The sequence below is a fragment of the Passer montanus genome, unplaced genomic scaffold (assembly GCF_014805655.1).
Source record: "Passer montanus isolate IOZ18808 unplaced genomic scaffold, ASM1480565v1 scaffold1, whole genome shotgun sequence".
Lineage (NCBI taxonomy): Eukaryota > Metazoa > Chordata > Aves > Passeriformes > Passeridae > Passer > Passer montanus.
Window position 1 is genome coordinate 370,791 of NW_024356504.1, and position 17,237 is coordinate 388,027.

Below are 17,237 nucleotides of genomic sequence, written 5' to 3' on the forward strand. Positions count from 1 at the left end.
TGTGGTTCACTCACACCCAGCTATCAGAGCTTTGTCCCTGCTGAACAAACCTGTTACTTTATTTCACATGAAATTTAATCTTGGAGAATTTCTTCTTCTGACAAACACAAGCTGAAAAGCCTTACATGTCTTACACCTCAGTCAGCTTTCCACTTGTCAACGTGAGCATCCCCTCCAAGCAAGACAACAGTCCTGAATTCCCCGTGCATTTTGGTGACCTTACACTGGAATCTGTTTGGGAAAAACCTGTTCATTCCTTGTGTGAACAAAGATTAAACACAACCTTTTACCTCTCATCAGGTTCATCTCTCAGCCATATTCCACAATGCCAATCTGCCCAACTACTGACAAATCCACAGGCACACTTGAAAAAGATTATCAGATTGTGGTATTTTATTACAGAAAACAAATCCAATTTGAAGACAATCAAATTTAAACTTTGAGGAGTGGAAAATCTTGAAATATTTTAAAGTGGCATTTACTTTCAAAATATCTCTAAGAGTTTTAATAAATTCAATGCCCAAAAAGGCTCACAGGCTCTGTTATGATTAAGGGGCTTATTTTATGAGTATTACTTTCAGGTTGTTAAGGCACAACTGGCATTTGCTTTAAGACAAAACTTGACACAGGCATTATTACCTCAGAGCCAGAAACAAGATAAAGTGGAAGGCACAGAACTTTTAAAAATACCACTAACCAAACCAATTTTAAAGGCTTAAAACAAATGTTAGGTAGTTGGTCTTGAAATACTAACACACTGCAGTCCATTTCTCAGAGCAGGCGTGAAGCTGAGTAAGTATGGACAACTAATTGACAGCAAGATACACTTCTACATTAGAGGGGCACAGAGAAAAACTGTTAATTGCTGTTTCACTGGCAAAAAGGGTTATTTTCAGTTTACTCTTAACTAGAGGCTTTGTGTTTTGGGGCTTGTTTGTGTTGGATTTTTTGGGGGGGATTGTTTTGGGGTTTTTTTTTAAGATAAGGAAAAATCAGTACAGGTAGATTATACTATTTCAGAGGTTTGATCAAAGCAAACCACCCAGTTCAAATATTCACATCAGCATAGGAACCTCATCTTCAAATGTAGTTTATGGTAAGAACCAAGGACCATAAGCACAAAACTGACAATCTACCTGTTTTCTATGCCCAGTGTTGCAGAGATCCAACACAGCATAACCACACAGAATATGCATGATAATGCCCAAGTGGACCAGCTCCGTAAGGCAGAACTACTAGTGATCCTAGAGGTAAAACAGGTTTCCAAATGGCCTCAACAGATGTACCATAGTCCCAAAACATACCAAATTTAGCCTCTATTCAAAGTGGTGAGAATGGTAGCAAGCAACTCCAGTAAACCAGCAAGGTTCAGCTTCCCTGCTTCCCTTCCCAATCTCTTACTAAGGGAGTCCTAAAAGCATGCATGTGTTCAACCACTGTTTGGCAAAGGCTATGCTGAAATTCATTTGCAGGTTTCAGTTTGTTCACTCTAGCATCATCTTTTGACTAGAACTTGAAAAGTGCAAAAATATTTAATTATATCTTCTTAAAAAAAATAATTCATTTTATTGGCGCAACAGCTCCAATTCCTCAGGAGTTAAATCCACTGCCAGCAATGGATAGAAAAGGAGGCACCAGCATAAAAGAATCAAAGTGCATTTCCAGTATGCCAATGCTGCACAAATTGGCAAGCCAGAACCTTTTTTTCACCACTGGAACAGATTATTCTGAACTCATTCCGTGCAAAGTCTGTGTTCCACATTAGCACACAAAGTCTGTCACCAAGTCTTGGGGATACTGCAGTGAGTCGTCGAAGCGGAAGCGTTTGGAGAGCGTGCTGCTGTCCTCTGGGATGTTCTCCTTGTCCTCCTTGTCACTGCAGCTCCCACTGCAGCTGGATTTTACACTCCACTCTTCTGAGCACTTGGCTGTGTGTCCTGGCAGCTGAGAGGAGCAGCAAATCTCTTCAGGGCTGCACAGGAGCGTGAGCTCCCCTTGCTGCAACCACAAATGGGACAGACAGTCTGCTGCAGTGGGCCTGTCCCTTCGCAGGGAGAAAGGGAAAGGTGCTCCAGTTAGTTTCATCAACACTCAAAAACTAAAATAGTTCTGATGCTAAAAATCCTAACCAAAATGAACACTGAAGAGTCAATATTGGTGTGTTTACACCCCTACCTCAGCTGCTACAAAACACACTTAAGTATGGGCTACATGCCTCTAAATTCAGCTGATGGTTTATCCTAAAGCTGGTAAGCTTTCCATAGAACAAGGAACATAGTCCCTGGGGATGTTTTCAACATGGTCCCTTGGAATGTTTTCAACATGGCACACATTAATGGGCACTTGCTTTTCCTTTTAAAGTAATATGTTTTATACAGACCATAAACAGTGAGGCTCATTAAATCATGCTTTCAAGGACAGCCAAGTTACCAGGATGTCATCAACTCTGACATCTTCTAGTGTTTTACTCTTGCAATTGATCTGGCATAAATTCTATCAAAATGTAGATCCTACCAAACAAACCAGACTTAGAAAACTGCTCCTCTGGATAACCTAGTACAGTGCAACTGCAAGTTTTAATTGTGTTCTGCATTGTTTACCTCCACAGAACTTGCCAGAAAACTGGCTCCAAGACAGCAGAGCCCACTATTTGTCCCTAACTCCACCAGAACACAGGAATATTTTTCAGTCAGAAAAGTGTAACTTTACAGAGCTGACTGAGTCTCTGAGAACAGACTTTTCCTCTTAAAATTCAAGGAGGTATAGTCATCAAGAATTAGAATGGGAATAAAAAAAGTCAGCTTATTGAGTGTATAATGAAGACTCTTGAGATGCCCAGGAGAAAATGAGAAGTAATTGTGACAGAATGTCAAAATATCCCACAGGTCCACGATAAGAGTTATCAAAGCAGGTTCTTAGTCACTGATTCCTTTTTTTCTGGGTGCTGCACAAACATGAAAGACAGGAGTCCCTCATGATACTGGGGTTTTGTGAATCATTTCATATCCTGACAAACTGTGATTGTGAGATGCTAAGACAGGAAGGACTCTTCAGACTTTACATGGAGTCCCAATTGCCTCAGAGCAGCCAATTCCCAGGAATCACCTTCCATCCTCTGCTGCTGTCCAAGAGCCTCTCTCAGGCAGGCAGGCTGAGAGGCTCTCTGAAGGTGACAAGGGTTACTGCCTCACCACAGGTGACCATATCTAGCACTGCAATCAATAGTACCTGACCAGCTCACTTCTCAAAGTTCAGCTTCTTTGCAAGGTCTTGATTAGAGTCTGAACTCCCAAAGAACGCAGAGTTAAGGGAGTGTGCCTTACAAACAAACAAGTTTTTGCTTTGGATTGGGATCATTTTTAGAACACCGAACATGGCAAAACACTGCCAAGTATAAAAATATAGTAAGAGAGGTATTTAAGTAAAAAGACAAAGGTGAGCCAGGAAACAAGAAAGCACTGCAAAAAGATTGCACTGCATTTCCAAACTACAACAATTATAGAAAAGAATGTGACCTTCCTAGAGTACACTTTAATAAAACCTGTTAAAAATCTGTCATCTGAATGAAAATATAAAGAAACTCAAACAAAAACAAAAAACCTCGAAGAACAACCCTGATTAATAATAACATTATCTGTGAAAATAATAAAAATAATATCCGACAATTTTAGGCAGACATTCAATCCAAAATTCTTCTCACACATTATAGAAAAGCATAAACCCACACTTTAAAATATCCGGTTGAAAATACCAATATATTGTGAAATATCCAACTGATCTTATCAGTGACATTAAGTGCATAAATTAACATTCAATTTTCTAGGTGCTCCACAAATTTAGGATTCTTGCCTGGAGGAGTTTGCTACTTACTCTGGACTTTTTATGAGAAGTTTTTGAATGAAGTCTTTTGCAGGCTGTGAAACTGATGAAAATATTTCTTCTGAATAATCCACGTTAACTTGAGATATATTAAGGTAAGTTTCTTGAACATCAGCTCCCACAAATGGAGATTCTTGTGTCAGCAGCATGTATGAGATGACACCGATGTTCCTGAGATAAGAACACAATGTACAAACCCACTAGAGAACAAAATGTACAAACCCACTAGAGAACCTAAACAATATACCCTGCATATTTACTGTGCTGCAAATCCTGACATATCCCACTCTCAGAGTTACAGCCAACATGTTACACCTCACTTTTATGTAATTCAAACATGACTGCACATAGACACACAAGGAATGATATGTCATGTATATGTCTCAATGAAGGGATTTTTGAAAACTTTCATTTCAATAGACCCTTTTCTTCCTACTGAGATTGTTAGGAAAAGAAAATACCACTTTTACCCAGCCCACTCTTGGGTCATGTGGCAATTCTGGATGATAGAGCTGCAAAAAAGACAGACTTTCTAATCTGCATATATCTTGCACTGCAATTCTGGATAACAGAGCAAAGACTTAATGAACTTCTCTGTACATTTGACATCTGAGTTGTGTTACAATCTCTTCTAGCTGAGATGTTCCTCCCAAGAGCATGAACATGAGTGCCACAGATCATGCAACCTGTTATAAATCTTAAGGTGGTTTCTTGATGCATAATAGAAACATTTTTGTGATCTGACAGATCATAATCTAGTAGTCATTAGTGTGGAAACATGCAGCTGGGTTTGTCATTGTGAGCACAGCATCAACTGGGGTTTTCTTAGGCCTTCCCACAAAAGCAGGCAAATAATATGTGATGAAAAAACATTCATGAACAGATTTAGTTACTATTCTAAGTTGAAGATTTATAAGGAGCAACTAGCAACTTTTAACAGTGAATATTAATTGAGATGCTGAAGATGTTATGTTTAAAGGAAACATTTCAAAGCTAGTCTTTAACATAGCACATAAAATTAAAACACCACAAGAAGTTGTGGGTCATTTCAAGGTATTTGTAATTTTTTATGATTCACTCTGCAGATATTTCTCTAAAATAAGAAGTAGGAAGTTGACATCCTTCTTATAATTTGTATCAAAGCTTTTTTAACGATGTAGAAGTGGGGAGGGAAGTGTGCTAGAGTAGCAAATACCTGAAGCATGTCACCCGGGAGTAAGTAATACCTCAAGTATGTTATCCAGCCACTGTTATTATTCCCTCAGAACAAACACCTATCCTCCACAGGATCAGAAGCCACCTGCATTTCCCACTAAGTGTGCAACAGATCCATGAACTCCTGTAAGTCCTGAGGGCTTCATCCCCTCCCATCCTCCCCTCCCTCTTTCAGCCAGCCCACCAAGAGAAGGGGTTTCCTGGAAGCCAGATGAAACTGCATCAGGCCCTTAGATTGTTAAGGGGTCCCACCAAGCCCCAGTAAAATGAAGATCAAACCTACCACATGTCTGTAGCTGTGGTAATAGGCTCATAGTTCAAGATTTCTGGAGCTAGAGATGGGGAGAAGAAAAATGCTTTAATAAATATCTTATTCAAATGGCCTTGAATCATACATTACATTTCTGGCATTCTTTTGCCAACCATTACTGTAAGACTCAACATGTAGTTTCAATAATTAGATTTATTATTTCTAAGCCACAAGGTGGCAAAAAGTCATTTCCATTTGCCTAGACACAGATGGTTACTTGGTTCACACCAAAGTGGCACTACATGGCCTCAAGTTTGTCCAAGTTTCAAGATGTGTTCTAATCAGATGCATGCACATACATTTTTCTCCTAAGAGGATTTTGAATTCTACAGCTTTTTAATAGGAATGTATAGAGCCTTCAGCATGTTAAAGCAAGATGACCAAGCCAATTTTAGGATCAGTGGCTGTTAGCATAGGCTAGGTTGCAAGTTATTCACTGCAGAATGAAGTGCTCTTAACACTGAGTGTTGGCAAATCACAAAGGAAATTTGTCCCTCAGAGAGGGCCAAGCGTTAACAGCAATCTTTTCCTTTCCAACAAATATTTTAATCTAATTAAATCATCATACTGAATAACATTAAAGATGTTACATCAATTCGAAGAACATTTCTTTGTGTATGCTAATATTGTATTTAAATTCTGATCAGAACCATTGAACAGCACATAACACAGCAAATACTACAGTGTAAACCTGAGAGCTGCACTGATTGATATAATTTGGGATTTTTTGGTGCAAATATTTGTTGACTACTCTTAAAAAAGAGCAGCTGAAACATGTTGCCTTGTCCTGTGATGTTCTTTATCAGCTCGTAAGTTGCTCAGTGTGCTCCATGAACTGTTCCTGCTCTCTGGAGAGCCTACATGAGAGGCTGTGAAGCAGCCCTTCCATACCGAGGTACTCTGTGGTTCCCATGATCTGCCGCAGTTCATTGCAATTCTCAAGCTTCCGGGACATCCCAAAATCCACAATTTTTACATCACCAAGAGGATTGATGCTGCTCAGCAAAATATTTTGAGGCTAGAATAGAAAAAAATTGCATTCCTAATTAATAAAATGCAATCAGAAAAAAATGCCCCATGTTCTAAATGACACTTCAGCTTCTATTATGAAATACTTATTGCTAAACACTGTTTAAAAATATTTAATCTCTATCCTTTTAATCTCATTTTAATATCATTTAATCTCCCTCTCATCATCTTTTTAATGTATTTAACAAATTACTTGGATGAACAGAATAAATTAAAGTGCTAAAACAAAGCCTGCTGCAGCCTCACCTTTAAATCAAGATGAACAATATTGTTTTCATGCAAGCAGCAAAGTCCTTCGAGTATTTGCCTTATAAGCCTTACAATATCCCTTTCACAAATTCTGTCATCCAGATCTGGGACACACAAGTCAAATATTTCTCCTCCAGCAGCACTGAAACACATTGAAGAATATCTATGTATTAAATTTAAATTTTGAAACTTTAGCAAGGAAAAATGTTTTTAATAGCACATATTTATCTAACATATATCTGTAATATCAGAGAGGCTGGGAATATTTTTCTTTTTACACATTTACACTAAAACACTTAATGCAAACACTTAGAAAAGGGGGAAAAATGTGATGATGTTTTTTCTTTCCTTATAGCCTGAAACAGCAGTTAAGACAGCAAAAAGCATTTGACTGGTAACCTCATAATGTTCTGTTCCCCTCAAGCAAGCAGGAAGATGCCTTCCAGAAGCTGAGTTCTATCATCAGTCCCTAATCAAAGAAGCCTTTCTTTTCAAGTCAAATCTAAAATGTCTTCCATGAGACCAGTTCATAAATAATTCAGAGCAGTGTAAAGCAGCATGGAAATATCTGTGCTCCTGTGGTTTATGAGTTATTCCTACACTTGGCTGCAGTGTCAGCTGTCTCCTTTCAGGCTGGGTTTGAGATCATTACTCAGCCTGCTCTGAGTGCCTCAAGTCTCTCTCTCAAGGATGAAGGGCTTCCTCAAAACTACAGATCACTGAGCCTAAACCTCATTGCTAAGTTCACTAAACTCTCCAAAATGAGAGTCTGGTAAAAAGTCAGGTGTTGGACAAAATGAACGAACACAGCCACAAACCTGCTGAGGTTATGTGAGGTGTCAGTAATGCCTCCCCCAGGTGACCTTATGGACATGAGGGGAAGGGGCAGAGGATGCCATGGATTTCAACTCTCAAAAGGTTTTCAGCCCTGGCTCCCAGTGTTGCTGTACTCAAGTTATATTATGGTCTGGATGGGTGGGGACCCACAAGGGTAAAGAGCTGAAAGCTCTGCAGGAAAGGATTGCAAAAAAATCAAGAACAAATGCTATGTTAGGGGTCAGCTAGTTCCAGGGGGAAAAAAAGTTTTCAAAGATAGAATCTAGCTAAATTCCTTCAAATTTTCCAAAGAATATACCATGGTGTACAGAGACCACCATTAACAGCACTTCAAATACTTTGTACGTGAAGCTTAAAGCTTAGAAAGAATTAATTTCACAGGCTGTATTTTTGTTCCTTACATTCCACACAAAAATTTACACATCAAACAAATATGATAGATAATGCAAATTTAATTCCCAAATTAAACTTATTTTTCAGAGCTAATAAGAAGCTCTGGGGACATCTGTAAAAAAATGGGATTTTTTTAGGAAACTGTTCAAAAGTCAATTTTAAAACAACAAAATCACTGAATTTAGGAGCTCAAAAAAACCAAATTAACTGTAAGTCTCCGGTCACCAAAAAAATATCAAGTGCTAACTTGAAGTTCACAGGCATGGATGTGCTCAACCTCTTCGAAATCTGTGTACTTGGAACCAATGACTTTTTTTTTGTGTGATTTAAGTTGCATCAAAGCACTCAGGACCTTCTGCAGTATTCCAAGAACATTATTTCCAGTCAGCTTGCCTGAAACATCCTTAAAGGAAAAAATATAAAGTATATTACAATGAAAGATTAGCATAATGTGTACAGGGTACTGCTGCAATTCTTCTGGGCATTCAGGCAACTCATGCAAAAAATTAAAATATCGAAAGATGCTTTCCTGCAAACATGGAACATGTGATGAAGGCATACTTACTATTCCAACACTAAGATGATTTCATTTGCTGTCTCATAGACTTCATGCAGATTAACTATGCGAGGATTGGATTTCATTAGTTCAAGGACAGCAATTTCATGCACAATCTCTGCTTTGCAGTCTTGACCTCTTCTCCTTTTCTTTAAAAATTTAGCTGCATACTCTTGGCCTGTGGATTTAGCTACACATTTTCTAACCACAGCACATCTTCCTCTACAAAATAAAAGGGAAAATACTGAGATGCAGGAAATCAAAAGCGCATAAATTAACATTAGAAATAAGACACAGCAAATAACTGCAAACAAACAAAAACAATGTACTGGGAAATGCCATGCTTGGCCTGCTCTTACACTGTTTCCTGAACATTCACTTGCAGGCACTGTAGAAGGACACTGAGCTAGATGAAGCTCTGGTGAGACCCAGGAAAATTCCCTTTATACAGCCTAGCTAAACATTACATCAGAGTATCAGGTTACAGGGACATTCTCATGGTCAGGTCACAGAATAATTTGGTTGGAAAGGACTTCTGGAGGTCCCTAAAAACCTCCTGCTTAAAGCAAGGCTGGCCATGAGGTCTTACCAGACTGCCCAGAGCTCTGTTCAGGCTGGCAAGATATTAAAAAACCCTCAACCTCACTAAAACACCTACAGGACAGTAACAAACAAAGCAAACCCCTATGAAATGCAGGGAATGAACAGGAAAAATAAAGCACATTTAAATGCATGGGTGGGGCACGAGGTTTTCAGTGAAAAAAAAATTTTAGTCATAAAGGGAATTTCCTTCCACAAATCATGTAGTACTGATACAAAAATCCCAGGTATCTGCAAAATGTGTCATAACATCTTAATAGAAAAGCACCCACCACTTAGCATTCTCTTCCTCAATTACAGTTAGACAAAGTGTGCCACTTTATTTCCTAGCCAACTGTTTAGGTATGGAAACAAAAACATATTCTGGCAAAGAAATGTTTTTAGAAGAAAATCGCATACTGTAGTTAAAACATCAAGCTGATCTTTGAAAAAATTAGAAGGAAAAAAATTGCAGTTTTTTAAGCCAAGTTAAAAACTCCTGTAAAAAGATTTATAGTTACTAATATTGCATTCCCATAAATGCCTGGTTGCATACATGCAAAGTGTTTTCAGATTGTAAAGAGAAACCTTACATACAAAAACCATATTTATTTAAAGAAACCTTATTTACAAAAACACAACTTGAAAGGCTGCAATAAACTGCGAGTAAAGTTCTAAAATCAGCATCAAGCCATGTACAAAGTGCACAGCCTACATTTATCTCTCCAAAATGAGCCTGTCCACCTGTATTTTTTGTTACCACAGCATACTAAGGACAATCATAATGCAACAGCTCAGAATGAGCTATTTGAGCTGTGTTCTTTAAACTAAATTAGCTTCTTTAGTAGAAAATACCACATTGCCTTACAGGCTTTGCCTTTTTTCTGGTGCAAAAATCCCAGTGCTTAAAAGGAACATTTCTTAAAAAAATATTTAAAAAAAAGAATCTAGACTTCAGTATTTAATCAAAACAGGGATAAGCATCACATGCAAAAAAACCAAATTTTCATTTGCAAATAACTGCATAAAGGTGCCTAAATTATTAAATATTTAAAGATGACTTTGAATCATACTGCTACAACTTAAAAATGAATTCAACAAAACAGGACTTCTGTCATCATTTATTTCAACATCAATTAGTTGTAGATTTTCTCTACCCTTTTTTGAAAGCACTAAACTTTAGAGATAAAAGTTATTTAGAATACAGGCACACTCTTCACCTTAGCAACTATCTGTAAGCCTGAAACAGCCACGTTCTTTCCCAATTGTTAACCCAGCTTATTACTGCAGAGCATTTGAAGTTACTGAGCTCAGCCTCATAACACACACAAGTTGGAAACACTCCTCCCCTCCAGTTCACATTCTCTTTTTAGCATCACATCAACCCTGCCAGCCACCAAAGTGCCTCTAAAATTAACAAAGGGGAACCAGTTCAGTTTCATGAGAACAGCACGATCTTCCCCAGTAGTTTTGGCACATCTTCCTTCTGGCTCCTGTGGGCTTAACAACTCTGAAGCGTCCGTGATACTTCCAGATTTGAGAGGTAAGAATTTCCACTTGTTTATTAGTAGAGTGCCAATTAACACAAAAAAATTAAGGCAAAAAATAAGACAAAAAAAGTCTTTTAGAGCTGTGGAAATTGCTCCAGAAACACAAAAAAGTCAGCTCGGAAGTGCTGCACTGACGCAAGCGAAGCAGTTCCCGCTCCTGGCCTGTGCAACCATCCCCCCTCAGAGCCCAGCTCGACAAGAAAAACTGATTTCAGGATGTTTTCATATCTCAGCTCAGAAACCACAGAAATTTAAGTACTTCAAAAGAAGCCAAGCCATGCACACACCAGGGACAGAACTACTTAACCCACTAAACAGAACCTAACCTGCCAGCTTCGTGAGTCAGTGTCTTAAATACCAAAGGACCCAGCAGATAAGGGTGTGGGAGGAAGAAATGGGGCTTGGGAAGCTTAAGCAGAGAACAAGAGAACTATTTACTACATAATCTCAACAGGAAAAAGACAACTGCAAGTGAAAATTAAAGCATATTAATCCTTCAGAGAGGTTACAAAGAATAGATGGATTTTACATCACTCAAAAAGCATTTATACACTTAAAAACATTAAAACATACACATGTAGTTAGGCCAGGAGAAATCACAAATATGTTTGTAAAACAGAGTCGTGCTTCACTTTTCTTTGCGTTTTGGCACTTACTTTGTTATGCCTGGTTTTGCACACATAGAAAAAATTAAAAGCTCAGTTCTGGAATTCACACAAAATCTACACTTTTGTTTGCTTTAGTATATCATCTCACAAGTATGTAGAGTCTGAAAATCCAGCGCTGGAACAATACCTGAGTTCTAGAGGGTGCTGCATATAAACTGCTTCTGTAGGGCTTAGAATTCAAAAGCAGAGCTGACAAAAGTTAAGAAAAGAAGAAAGTTATGGGCTGCAATGTGCACTTCTATAAAAGCGTACCAGATAAAAAGCACATGCTAGAAAAACAGAAAAAAACCCAAGAGAACAATGAAGGCTGAGGAGCTCACACACCACATGCAGAAGAGCATCTCTGCTGACAAAAGGAGCTGCAGGTGCAAAGGGTCCTTATGCAGCACAGCTGTGAGACTGCCCTGGCACACTGCTGTTCAGGGAGCTTGGAAACAGATCACAGCATGTGTCTGCGTGGCTTTGCACCCAATTCACTGAGTGTCTCAGGGTGTGAATTAACCCAGTGATTTCAAAACACACATCCACTCGTATGCCAGAAACAGTGTCATAAACACCGAGGGTTTGGGTGCTTTGTTGCTTTATTTCCTATTTTACTGTTGCAAACAAGAGCAAGGGAAGCAGGCTGCAAAAGTGCTCTGAAATAGCAGCTGGTTTGAACTCAGTCTAACTGCTTGAGGCTGGGAAGGGGAGAGAAAAGGTCTTTGTTTTCTGGGTTTCAGATAACTCACCCAAACACTTGGAGCAACCAACTCAAAATCCTCATTTTTTTTCTTTTAGTATCACTTTATGTCATCTCTTGTTTAGGCCATGCCCCTGGAATCTATGTGGCAGGGAAAGGAAGATAATCCCAAATCTACCTGCCTATGAAAACCCTCCAGATCTCTGTGACATGGAACAGGCTGGCAGCTTATGCCTCACTGTCCCTTTTCCTGGTCCCTAAAGAACCCACTGTGATGCAAAGAAGGGGACAGGGAAGGAGAAGGGCATACTTCATTCTCCATCTACTACCACAAAGGTTTGTTTCATTGTACAGAGAATTTTCTTGCAGCAGAAATTCCTCTGCTCAAATAAAATAAATGGGAATAATCTTACCTTCCTAGCTCTTTTGATTCAAGCATATAAAAATTGTAGAAGTTTTCTGTCTTGATTGGTGTGTGCAGAGATGTGGCCAACAAGCCAGAAAGGCTTTTGTTCTCCAGCTTTCTCCTCGACATGGTCAGGAGCAGCAGGTCTCTCTCTTACACCAGCCACCTGCTGAAGCAAAACAATTAAGAGCCTTGGAAATTGCATAGTTACAGCCCAGGAAAGTATACAAATATTGTGAGTTTAGGGCTATAAAACTAGAACAGCCAGAACTTGGTTCAGTAGCAGCCTGAAAACAACACATTTAATCACTGTAAAAATAAAACCTGAAAGGAATACTAATCAAGACATGCTAATTTAATAATGTAAACACTCCAGATAAGTTAGGTTTTTTTTTTCTCCCTGGAGCATATCCATAAGATACTAGGGATAAGCTTTAGTTCTAATAAAAATGCTAATAGCTACTTAACTATTAATGAGATGTAGCTTTTCTTAATCTTTCTGAAACTCTTCGCTGGATTCTGGGTAACTTCCACACTTCCTTTAAGTTTACCCTTTTAACAGATATTTGTTCCTGGTGGAATTTACCAAAACTCCTTCCTGTTTGTTAACTGCAACACAGCAGGAAGAGGTGACAACAGGACAAAGTGGGGTTCTTTTCCCAGTGGGAATATTCACATTTGTTATTAGGCTCACTCATAGTTCCTCCAAGTTTCCTTTTTAAGGCCGAGTTGATTGTCAGAGAGAAGCATGAATGGACAAGGTCCTCTTTGCAAGTTCAGATCATTTAGAATCAAATGATGTAGTAATCCTGATTAAATTACCTTAATAAACCAGTAGAACAGCACATTATGAAGATACACCCACCCACATCATTTCTACTACAGTGAAAAAAAACCCCAACAAAACCAAACCCAATAAAAATTAAAAAATACCAAACTGGGGTTTAGTATTCACGTTTATAGGCCTGAAGCATCTCTTCAGGTGAAATGCAAAAGCAAGGCAGAAAAGGGTTACTGAAGGATACCAGAAGTAGTAATTGATGGCTTCTTTAAGCTAAAGAGCAGGTTTACCTTTATTAGTGAAAAAAAAGGCAAATTGCAATTCAGAGACAGTTAGCAAGCTCACAAAAATACACCTGCAGTTTAAATGAGAGACATGCACTGTCAGACACTTCTGGGGGAGCACTCGAAGTAGTTATGATCCAAATGCAACCCATTACCCATCCAGCATTGTTCACATTCCCATGTGGGATGGAACATGCTTATTCATATTAGAACTATTTTGGATTCAAATCATTGTACATAATTTAGCAGGACAAAGACACAAACTACATAGTTTAAAAATATCTTCAAAGTATCATCTGATATGCAGGAAATAGCTTCTTTAAGAAATTATGAAAAGGTCAAAATACAATCTAATACACAAGCCTTTGACTCACTCTGTAACAAGCAAGCATTCCTTCTCCCCCATTATATGACAGTTTAGCATTTAAGAGGATGATTTTGATGTCTGAAGTTTTACATGACTCTCCTTAGAGCTCTGCTCCCTCGATAACTTTAACCCCTAAACTGTATCTTCTTCCTGCTGTACTTCAGCAGAAAACCATTTGTGTTCGATAACTGGCCTCACTGACTGACAGCTTACCATTATCAAATTTATTACCATTATCGAGCTTATTACGTAAGCTTTCATCGTACATGGTCATGTGTACAGAGCAATTATTAAGAACTTCTGCCTCACATTGCCTTGAAGTTGTTTCTCCGGTAAGACACCACATCTCTTTTTTTTAGCCCAGTATCATCAAGAATAGAGAAGAACTCATACCCATAGCAGGCAGAAACCCACAAAGAAGCATGTAATCTACTCAGGAGAATGAGATTCAACCAGCTATGGGGGAAAAAAAGGCTTCCCACTAAACTAGGGAAGTTTACCGAGAAAAAAGTCAGCTGTTTTAACCTTTTCTAAAGACGTCAAGTCCCTGGTCTGGGCCGGGAAGACGTTTGGCAGCGAAGGACCACGGAGGGCGGCAGCGGCCGGGCGGGACCGGCCCTGTCCCCGCGGGGCAGCCCCGACTCCCCTCACGGGCACCCCCGCGCTGCCCCGGCGCGACCCGGCACCGGGCGGGGAGGCAGCGCGGCGCCTCCACCGCGCCCAGCCAGCAGCACAGCACAGCGGCCCCCCGGCCGGGCACATTCCCCGCTCCCCCGGGTCCGAGCACGCTCCCGCTCTCCCCGGCCGGGCACACTCACCGCTGGCCGCCGCCCGCCGTCCCTCACGGCTCCGCTCCCGCTCTCTCGCCGCCTCTCGGCGTTTGAAAGCCGCAAGCCGAGGGGAGCGGCTGTCCCAGCGGCGCGAGCGCCACGCCCCGCCCCCTCGGCAGAACAGCCAATCCGCGCCCAGCCGCGGCGCCCAGCGGCCCAGCGATTGGCGGGAGCGCCCTCCGCGCGGGCAGCGCCCTCTAGCGGCTGCCGGGCCCCAGCGGCAGGTGCCGCCGGGCCGTGAGGGCGCTGAGGGCTCGGCGTGCGCGGAGCCGCTTCGGGCCACGGGGCACCGACGGCGCGTCCCGGCCCCGCTGCTGCGCCGCCAAACCCCGCTGCGAGGGCTCCTCGGCGCGTCCGCTGCATCCCCGAGCGCTGGGCAGCGGGGCACGGCCGAGGCAGCGGGGCAGGTCCCGGTGTAGACGCCGTCCCCGCGGTGGGAGCCGGGGACGGGAGCCGCGCCCGCAGCGCTTCCGCTCGTCCTGGTGCGGGACGCGGGGACGGAGGCGCCGCGCGGGCCCCGCGGAGGCTCCGAGACCACGGCACCGGGCCGGTCCCGTTAAAAACCCAGCGATAAAGCGGTTCTCACCCGCAGCTGCCGGGGACAGAGCGCTTGCAGTCCGCATGTATAAGCACAGGGCCCGCACGGAGCACGTTGGACAATCTCGTAGTCATGCATGCAAGGGGAAACAGGGTCTTCAGAGCCGTGAGCAGCTCTGAAGAAAAAAAAAAAAAAAAAAAAAAAAAAAAAAAAAAGTTAAAAGACTCCAACCTGTGGTTTCAAAGACTCTTTCCAAGGACTGAAAATAGCCTAAAGCATGGTTCAGAAATAAGTTGAAGTTAGAAAGAGTTCTAAAATAGTTGCAATTTGTTTGTCAAATGGGTTTCCTCTGAAGCAATCCAAGGAGCTAGAATTTGCAAACATCCGTTTTGTAATACTTTTGTCATGAAGTCAGCAATAGTAACGCAGCATAAGAGTTTAAGTGTATTTAATTTCAGCAGCGCACCATTAGAGTTACTGGGTTAATTCTGTTTGTGCCATGGCACTGCCAGTGAAATGGGTAATTGCTGTGTTTATTACAGTGCCTAAGTCATGCAGTCACAGCAAGGCTTGCATTAAGATGAAAGTAACATAAATGAAGATAAGAAAGCAGAAAGTATTTTTGAAGAGTCTAGAATATGTCACACCATGTAGCTGGCACACTGAGGTACCTACTGAAAACATGTAACTCCTGCTTGCTTGCACTTCCATCTGGCTTTTTAGCACTTTGAGCTGTGGATATTTTTGACAAAAGCAGTCCAAAATCTTCACTGTCTCCCACAGAGTTCCACCATCTCTGCAGGGTTCCAGATCATACCCTTTCTTGATTAGAACATGATTTCAAATACATCTGTCAAATAAAAAGACAACATGCGGACAGGATTGGTTTTGTTGAGAAGTGCTCTTTGAGCAGTATGAAAAGCAGGCAGCATTCCAAACATACCAAATGAGCCGCAGAGTAAATTTAAATGATGCCCACAATTAAGATGTTTTAGGTTATTATAGTGGTGCCAAGAAGTAAATGACAGTGCTTATGTTTGTCTCCTTAGCTGCTTTTTTGTCTTTACTGATGCTCTTCAGGGTTTGCTCTACTCTCCCTTTAAGTTTTGAAAACCAAGCAAATACCAAAAATGCTCCGTGACATGCATGTTGTTGTACTCTTGGTTATCTGTTTCTATAATGCCATGGAAACATGAATGGCACTTGGAGAAGGGTATAATTGACAGGACTCCACCCTGAGGACTTTGGAATTTTACTGAGATACACCACAACTGAGAAGGAAAACAAAGGTGGAGGAGGAGGAATGGGTAGGCTGAAGGTCACAACAGCACAGGAGCACGAACTATTATTATTCCTAATGTATACACCTGGTCTGTGGGATAATTAAAAAATAGCAATTAAAGGTGTTAGCTTCATAACTCCCATTCTTAGTTACTACTCTGGCTTACCTTGATTATCGATCCATTACAAAGCTGGCTCTTTTCAGCCTGTAGAGGCTTTCAGGAAAGAACAATTTCCACTTGATCAGCAGCCATTTGGCACAGCTGCATGCACAGCCCCGGTGACCAGAGGACAGGTGTTCCAGGCAGCAGCCTTGTGCAAAAAGCTCTGCTCCCTCCAGGAATGCTGGGTTCAGCTCAGGTCTGTCATGGGCTGGTGATGTTGGAAGAGATGGCAGCCTACCCTTCTCAGCAGGGAACTGCACAGTGGGGACAAGCACACGACATTAAGAGCTGCACAGCTGGAAGCTCAGAGTGTCTGAGCCTTCTCCAACTCGTTTTTATTTAATATAGGTAGTTTTGGAAAAAATCTGATTCCCCCCACGCTAAAATCTCTGCACCACCTTCTCACACAAGGCAGTCCTCAGTGCAGTGGGAAATGCTGGATTCCACACAGGCACTGCTTCCCACAGCTGCCTCAGTGACACCCAGCACGAGCTCCAGGCCAGCTCCAGTGTTTACTCCGAGGGAAAGTGAGTGACTGTGCACTACGTGGCATCAGTTATCAGCGACCCGGCCGAAAATATCTCATGAGTCTGACATCAAGAATGACAGAGAACAGATTCTGGAAGGGCCTCTTCCCAC

The 17,237-nt window shown here is 41.3% G+C and overlaps 1 protein-coding gene across 3 annotated transcripts; it reads right to left on the minus strand.

The window, feature by feature from the left end:
- Positions 1–1,513: 1,513 nt before the first annotated feature.
- STK17B (serine/threonine kinase 17b) lies at positions 1,514–14,741 on the minus strand. 3 transcript variants are annotated; one of them, XM_039700195.1, is made up of 8 exons: positions 14,604–14,741; positions 12,361–12,519; positions 8,478–8,690; positions 6,680–6,824; positions 6,296–6,422; positions 5,378–5,426; positions 3,871–4,050; positions 1,514–2,044 (listed from the first exon to the last, which is right to left on the minus strand). In XM_039700195.1, exons 2-8 carry the CDS (start codon positions 12,480–12,482, stop codon positions 1,762–1,764), a joined length of 1,119 nt encoding a protein of 372 aa, XP_039556129.1. In that variant the 5' UTR covers positions 12,483–12,519; positions 14,604–14,741; the 3' UTR covers positions 1,514–1,761. The 3 variants fall into 3 exon arrangements, with proteins under 3 accessions (XP_039556129.1, XP_039556203.1, XP_039556290.1); XM_039700269.1 differs by having other exon boundaries at positions 12,361–12,522; positions 14,604–14,715; XM_039700356.1 differs by lacking the exon at positions 14,604–14,741 and adding an exon at positions 11,393–11,454 and having other exon boundaries at positions 12,361–12,499.
- Between the last annotated feature and the right edge of the window lie 2,496 nt (positions 14,742–17,237).